At 45.0% G+C, this 7,817-nt stretch overlaps 1 protein-coding gene across 1 annotated transcript; it reads left to right on the top strand.

Annotated features, from left to right (window-relative positions):
* Positions 1 to 3,682: 3,682 nt before the first annotated feature.
* On the top strand, positions 3,683 to 6,026 carry LOC122032007 (probable trehalose-phosphate phosphatase 6). The gene is made up of 11 exons (XM_042591249.1): positions 3,683 to 4,070; positions 4,153 to 4,293; positions 4,394 to 4,465; positions 4,546 to 4,641; positions 4,734 to 4,790; positions 4,860 to 4,961; positions 5,081 to 5,158; positions 5,256 to 5,325; positions 5,440 to 5,510; positions 5,600 to 5,692; positions 5,811 to 6,026. Exons 1-11 carry the CDS (start codon positions 3,807 to 3,809, stop codon positions 5,877 to 5,879), a joined length of 1,113 nt encoding a protein of 370 aa, XP_042447183.1. The 5' UTR covers positions 3,683 to 3,806; the 3' UTR covers positions 5,880 to 6,026.
* The last annotated feature ends 1,791 nt before the right edge of the window (positions 6,027 to 7,817 follow it).

The raw sequence follows: 7,817 nt of genomic DNA, 5'->3' as shown, positions 1-7,817 counted from the left end.
AGTTGAGTTGAAAGTTAAGTCAAGATGAGTTCAGGTTCGATTAAAAGTTAAGTAATGTTAAAAGTGAAGTTGAGTTGAAAGTTAAATTAAGATGAGTTCAGGTTCGGTTAAAAGTTAAATTGAGTTGAAAGTTAACTTTTGCTTATATCTTAGCGTTGGTCACAATTGTAGATCAAAAGGGAAGAGATATGTCTTCATTTGGGAACCAAGATCATCCTATTTAAAGATAACTAGGTGTAACATAAAAAAAAACACACAATTCAGTTAATTTCTACTTTGTTCATTTTCTTCATTATTTTTCTATTTCTTTTCTTTGAAGTCTTACTCGAATGGGCCGGTTCACCTTGATCCATTTTTAATGTCTTGTTCTTTTCCGATCTCCATTCAAAGATTCCTTTAGTGCTTGATAATTGGAAGCCGACCTCTTGAAATAGTCAATCTCCTTAGAAGTCAAAATATGACAACAACCAATCTAATTGAAAGTCGACCTCTTTAGAATAGTCAACCTGAAAGAAGACCGATCTAATAAAGATCAACCCAATTTATATCCATTCGATCAAGGTTACTTCGTTATGGTTCACTTCGTGCCCCTGGACTATGGTGTAGTAGTATGATATGATGTATGATAGTGAGATCGGATAGCAGACGTGGTCGGGAGTTAAGCCCATTGGGTGGTTAAAAATCAAGCCCTCGTGGCGGTCAGAAGTCAAGCATACGTAAGGGTCAGAGGTTCAACATACGTGGTGGTCAAAAGTCTGGCTTACGTGGTGGTCAAAGATTCGAAGGGCGAGAGGGTCCCAGTCGGGCCTAAGCGATACTCCAGGGTTAGGCCCGCGAGTTAAGTAGGGATTGCAGGTCAGTACTCATAGAGGGGCAGAGCGGGATGAACGGAACAAAGGATACAGGTCAGGACTTATAGTCTTGCGACACAGGACACCTGGACCGAAGCGTATAGGTCGGGATGTACAAACCAAGAATACAGATCAGGACTTATAGCCTTGCGGCACAGGACACCTGGACCGAAGTGTACAGGTCGGGATGTGCAAACCAAGGATATATGTCAGGATTTATAGCCTTGCGGCACAGGACACCTGAACCGAAACATACAGGTCGGGAGGTGCAAATCAAGGATACAGGTCAGGACTTATAACTTTACGGCACATGACACATGGACCGAAACATACAGGTTAGGATGAGTCAACCAAGGATACAGGTCAGGACTTATAGCCTTGCGGCACCGGACACATGGACCAAAGTGTACAGGTCGGGATGAGCCAACCAAGGATACAGGTCAGGACTTATAGTCTTGCGGCACCGGACACATGGACCAAAGCGTACAGGTCGGGATGTGCCAACCAAGGATACAGGTCAGGACTTACAGCCTTGCGGCATATAGCACATGGATCAAAGTGCACAGGTCGGGATATACAAACCAAGGATACAGGTCAGGACTGACAAGTTGGGATATACGAATCAGGACGTACAGGTCGGGAAACACAGACTAAGGCGTACAGGGCGAGACAGACGGAATTAGACTAAGGCGTACAGGTCAGGACTCGGGATAAGCGGAAGCAAACTGAGGCGTATAGGTCGGGACTCAGGATAAGCGGAAGCAGACTGATGCTACAGGTCGGGATGTAGGATAAGCGGAACCAGACTAAGGCTTACAGGTCACGACTTACAAAGTAAGGCAGGTCGGGAGTTCACAGAACAGGACACATAGGACAGGGATGGACACACAGGTCTGGAGTTGTGAAGCGGCAAACGCAGGTCAGGAAAGGTAGGTCTACACCCACAGGTCGAGGCCGGCAGATACAGGGACCCAGTCCAGGGTTAACAGATCGGGGCAGACATACACTACGCAACAAGCAAGCCAGAGAATCGTAACAACATGTCAGGGAATAATCACTGTCTGTCAGAGAATATGCTAACGGTCTGGCACTCACGCCCGCTGATTCCTTCTCAGACTTATAGGAGGACGCTACGTGTCATTCATTGTCAGACAAAGCCTAACACCCGACATTCTCTGACACCTGTCAGACTCCAGAAGCGCTCATTGCAGTATAAAAAGGAAGCTTTGTCCTTTACGCAGGTAGGCTCACTTATCATTTTATTATCGTCTCTTACTTTTCGTCATTTCTCTGTGCTTTTGGGAAAAAAGTACCTGACTTAAGCGTCGGAGGGTCTGACCCGGGGGCTTTTTCCCTGGTTCTTGGTCTCTAACGCATGGGCAGTTTATCTGAGTGTGTGCAGGGTCCTTACTTCATCATCTTCGTCATCACCCCCTGTCATCCGCTCATGGAAGCCCTTTTGACGGGTGCCAGATCGACCAGGCTCCGCAGCGACTTTTCGTCAACCTCGAGGACAGCGTGGCCCGCCTTCTCTGACTCAGTTTCCGGACGACATCATAGTAAATTATCCAGATTGTCATTCAGATATCCATAATTCAATCTTCATATATGATAAATTTATAGAAATTTTTACTAGCAAAATTAATCATTATAACGGATCGGTAAAACTAACTGAGTTTATCGATTTCATTTTTACTTCATGTCGCTTTCGTTCTTCAACATATTTTTGTCACAATAAGTAGAGTCTAATTAATCAATCATACTGTGAAATTCTCTTAATTTACATTTTCAATATAGTCAGTATTAATTCATTGGCAGCATGAATTGATTCATGTCCATACTAGCAAGTGTTGGATCGGAGCTCCACCCATTCTCGAGTTCCACTGGACCGGCGGCACAGCCTAATCCTGCCAAGTCAAATACATGCATCCAATACTCTAACGAAAAGTGTGAGTCAACATTGTCGACGAGGAGCATCCGCAGGGGCATATGAAAGGAGCCGTCGCGCATCTCAAAGCGAGGGGCCGGTCCATCGAGCCGTTGGTTGACGAGGCAGAACAGACATGGGTTTGCTTTGTTCCTCTGTAGGAATAAGCTAATGATTGGAGACATAAAGAACTTGAGGAGACATGATGATGATAAATTCTCAAAAAAAGTGAAATATCATGTGCTTCTCAAATTCTCCTCGTTCTTTGAGGAGAATCCGTGGCTACGCCTTGCATTTTCAGGGAATCAAAGTTTTGATTTGATTTAATTCTTTTATTATGTCTTTTTTTCTTCACTCCAAAGTCCAAATGAATAATAACTTGGAGAAGTTTTGCAAAAGAACAAATGAGTTCTGATGATTTTGGACAACGCACGGAGAAAAGCAATATCCAATCAAATCAAAATCATTGCTGAACATATAGCCCACATACGGAACCACCAGATCTTAAATTTATATGTCATTTAAATACTGATTACGAAATCTAGTGTTCAACTGTCTGTTATCAGTTTTTTTTATCTGTTAATTTATTTTGAAAACATTAGTCAAGATATTTGACCGAGAAAAAAATAATAATACGCGGAAAGAACGAGAAAAAATATTAGAAATAATGCGACTGATCAATCAGCTGTTAATTTGGGTTCGAGCGCAGACGCAGTGAGGCGGAGGTTCCCAGAAGTTAACACGTGCACATGCAAGGTGGGACCGCCGAGGTCTCACGTACTGTGTGGGTCTCCAACGGGCCCCTCCCCTCCCTCCAGCGCGTCCGGCCCTGGGTCCTCCTCCTCGTCTCCTCCCTCCATCTCCACTTATAAATCTTCGCCTCCCCCTCTGCGTCACCGCCAGCGCCACCGCCACCCCGACCTCCGCAGCATCAAGATTAGATTTTTATCGGATAGGGAAGTGAAAGATACCGTCTTTCCTTCGCCTTTTTGATCCTCACTTCGACTCCGTCGCATCGAACCTTAGCGATGACGAAGCAGAATGTCGTGCCGGCCGAGAAAGTGGCGGCCATCGCGGTGGCAGCGGTGGCCGGCTCGTCCCCAATGTTACCTTACCCGCCACCTCGCGTTTCAAGCCGGATGAAGTACCTCTCCCAGCTGGAGCTCGGCGGCTGCGTGATAAACTCGTGGATGGAGTCCATGAAGGCCTCTTCCCCCACTCACGCCAAGGCGGCGGTCGCCTTGGCTGCTCCCGCCGACACTGCCGTCGATGAAGAGCAGTCATCGTGGGTGGTGAGTCGTGTTCAGCTATCCTTCGAGCTTCCTGTTTATCGCACCCCGTGCGTCCTGCTCGTCACTAACTCTGTTTTGGCAGATGCGGCATCCTTCGGCGCTGAGCAAGTTCGAGCAGATCATGAGAGGTTCCAAGGGGAAGCGGATCGTCATGTTTTTGGATTATGATGGAACGCTCTCACCCATCGTCGACGACCCTGATTCCGCCTTCATGTCTACCGCGGTGAGCCCTTTGTGTTTCTTCTTATCCATACTCTTCCCCTGTTTCCTCCTCCCGTAAAAGATTCGATTCTGATATGTTTTTCTCGATTTTTCGATATTAGATGAGAGCGGCACTCAAGAACGTCGCTAGGTACTTCCCCACCGCCATCGTTAGCGGGCGACGCCTCGACAAGGTACATTTCGATGACCACTCTGGCCACTATTCTTGCTTCCTCTCTCCCTCTCTTAACTTTGTCATTACAACGGCGTTTAGGTGATCGACTTCGTGAAAGTGGCCGGGCTATACTACGCCGGTAGCCACGGCATGGACATCAAAGGCCCGGCAAAGCCTCGCCATAACAAAGCGAGGGTAAGCTAGTTCAGCATCGAACTCTTCACATTTCTTTCTCAGACAATTTTCTCCTTGGTGCTTATCCTCGCATCTCACTTTGGGTGGTTCAGGCTGCGAAACCAGTCCTCTTTCAACCAGCATGCGAGTTCCTCCCAATGATAGATGCGGTTCGTCTCCCTTCTCTCTTCTTCTCATGCATCAATCCATCCTCGTCGAAACACACACCGCTTTCTCAGGTTTACAGATCACTGATGGAGAGAACCAAGTCCACTCCCGGCGCGAGGGTGGAGAACAACAAGTTCTGCGTATCTGTCCACTTCAGATGCGTGGATGAAAAGGTTGGATTTTTGCGTCGAATTTGGCACCGACATCCTACCTCATGCAAGAAATGGACAAAAAAATTTCCTTTTTCAGCTTTTCAAATTCTTACATTTTTTATCCGTATCTATTGGTGCAGGGATGGAGTGCATTATTCGAGCAAGTGAGGTCTGTGTTGAAGGAGTACCCCAAACTGCGTCTCACGCAAGGAAGAAAGGTGCGATTTTGTTCCTTCATTGACTGCGGGAGCATAGCACGTTGCCGCCTTGCTATTTTATGATTGTGACACGATTTATCGGTGGCCTCATCTGTAGGTATTGGAGATTCGTCCCACTATTAAGTGGGACAAAGGCAAGGCATTGGAATTTCTATTGGAGTCACTTGGTATGCTCACGATCATGCGTTAACATCACATCACATTCATCAATTTGGTTCAGTCTCAGATTAATTCCAAAACCATCGTTATTAATTTTTAAACAATCTTCTTTTCGCTCACAGGATATGCCGACAGCAAGGATGTAATGCCGGTTTATATAGGCGATGATCGCACCGACGAAGATGCATTCAAAGTGAGCTTCGTGGAAGAAGTTGTACTAGTTGACAGGCTAATTTCAATAAGTAGTGGTGTGAACATTTAACATCTTTTTCTCTGCAATAGGTTTTGAGGGACAGAGGACAAGGTTTTGGGATCCTGGTTTCCAAATTTCCCAAGGAGACAAACGCCACGTATTCCCTTCTAGAGCCATCGGAGGCAAGTGCTCTATGTTCTTTGAGATATTATGGGGGGCCACTTCATCTCGAGAGATCACTCGACAGCAACAGTGATGTGCCAAATCGCTTAAATCACTGATCATGATGTGTTTGTGCAGGTTAGGGACTTCTTGGTGAGGCTCGTCGAGTGGAAGCGCTTGTCGACGAAGGCTCGGTTTTATAAATAGGTTTAGAAGTTGCCTTGTGAAAACTTAAGGGGCATGAATTAGGGTCGATGTATCACTCGGGAACCCGAGCACACCTCTTGGAGAGGTGGAATCCTGTAATTGGATCTGTTGGCATTCAAGAAACAAGGAACAACAATTGTTTTCTAATTGCTTTTGGTTGTTGGATATTCTTCTAGTTTGGATTTGGTGACTTCAAACTCGGCTAAGAATGTAAAGTCATAAGCAGACTTAAATTCTCCAGAAACTGAAGTCTGTAGACTGCAACCGAGTGTGATCGATTTTTTCCATCTCACCTATCATCAATGATCACATTGTTTCAGAGTTTCCACTAGCTTTGCTGCAAACAAGGTCACTGACGCTGACATATTCTTTTCAGTGATCTAAATCTACGAAACTAGAATTGGAAGGATTCTGAGCCTGAGTGAAACAGAGATCCATGTTCTGAACTATTCATGGAAGGTTAAAAATAAAAGTGTGTCAGCTAATAATTTGTGCTTTCTGTAGTTTTCAGGTGGTCCTTCAGTTTTCCATTCTTACTCACATCCATGATTGATAAGTCCCACATCTGCTCTCCTCATTCAGGCCTTGGATCCAAAAGGCATGCGTAAGCCTTTTACCCAATCGCAGACTCCCATTTCTATCCGCTTCTCAAGCGTTTAATCTAAGCAACCATGTGATTCTTTTAGGAATAAACTGTAACACCGCAGTAGATCAACTCAAAGAAAACACCTACCAACTTAATTAACAACTCTAAATTGTGGAGCTTTACACGTGCCCCGTAAATGAAATCCAATGATTCGATGCCATTTCAGCATGAGAGAATCTCGTGCTGGAGAAGAAAATCTATAAGATAGATCTCCGAGAGAGGAGCTGTCAGAGTTGCCTTTCTCATATGCCATGTTTAGAGGATGTAAGCTTTCGGTGCAAGGCAGGCATTAAAACAATGCCCCCGAGAGGAACTTAAAGTATTGTTGATGGTAACCTCATTCCATAGAAGGCATGGCCTCCGATGATTTGAAGTCTTCTGGGCGAAGGCACGAAGTGGAGTAGTTTAGGGAATAAAAATAGTCCCATCCCTATCCTCTTCACCACCCATTACCAAAGTCACATCAACCTGACGAAGGACGATGCAACAGTGAGTAAAATGATATTGATAATAATAAAGAAAAGACTACTTCATTGATCGAGATCCTTGAAAATTGGGCATTTGGCGCAGCAATTATAGGGTGAAGCTGTTGTAGAAATCTATCGTTTTCCATCTTTCTTTGACAGGATAACGAGGCTAGCCATATAATTGTTGGCAATTTGGCCCTGTAGTGGAATTGTCACTGCATCGACGGGGGGTCACCATTGATGATTGATTGATTGATTACATGAAGGTTCAGGCTTCCATCAATCACGAATAGATCTGACATTATTTTTTTATTTACTGAATGTGGGATCTGATCCGCTTATTTTAATAGTTTGAGGGTGATGGAATATCCTTGACCAGGAATCTACAAAATTGAATATCGAATTTAATTAATATGAAGTTTTAATTCATTTTCGATCTATCAAAAAAAGCAAGCAACATACAAGGATGGAGCACAGATAAAACGAAAAGAATAAAAAACAATTAAAGAAGGCATCCTTGGGAGAAGAGCAACGCGATTAGAAAACAAAAAAAAGAACTTTACAATTTAAAGTGTGATTGCAACAACTATCGTCATATATATACGTACGTCGCATTGAGTACGTAGGCACTAGGCAGTGCGGGAGGAGGCCCCGGCCTGACGCTGCAGGGGTCCCCAGGCTAGCTAGAGAGGTTAATGGCAATGCTCTTCTCTCTGAACTTCTGTCAGGAGGGGCAGAGGGCAGAGGGCAGAGGGCAGTGGCCAGAGGGCAGAGGGGGGCCTTGACATATAGGCATGTAGCAAGCATGGTCTCTTGTGTTGCTCT

The sequence above is a fragment of the Zingiber officinale genome, chromosome 11A (assembly GCF_018446385.1).
Source record: "Zingiber officinale cultivar Zhangliang chromosome 11A, Zo_v1.1, whole genome shotgun sequence".
Classification (NCBI taxonomy): Eukaryota; Viridiplantae; Streptophyta; class Magnoliopsida; order Zingiberales; family Zingiberaceae; genus Zingiber; species Zingiber officinale.
This window is presented reverse-complemented; position numbering and strand designations above follow the sequence as displayed.

Bases quoted from the DNA above. Each gene is read 5' to 3' on its own strand.
- LOC122032007 (XM_042591249.1), top strand. From the start codon at position 3,807: ATGACGAAGCAGAATGTCGTGCCGGCCGAGAAAGTGGCGGCCATCGCG. The intron at 4,071-4,152 runs GTGAGTCGTGTT...CTGTTTTGGCAG, and splicing joins AAGAGCAGTCATCGTGGGTG to ATGCGGCATCCTTCGGCGCT. The intron at 4,962-5,080 runs GTTGGATTTTTG...CTATTGGTGCAG, and splicing joins TCAGATGCGTGGATGAAAAG to GGATGGAGTGCATTATTCGA.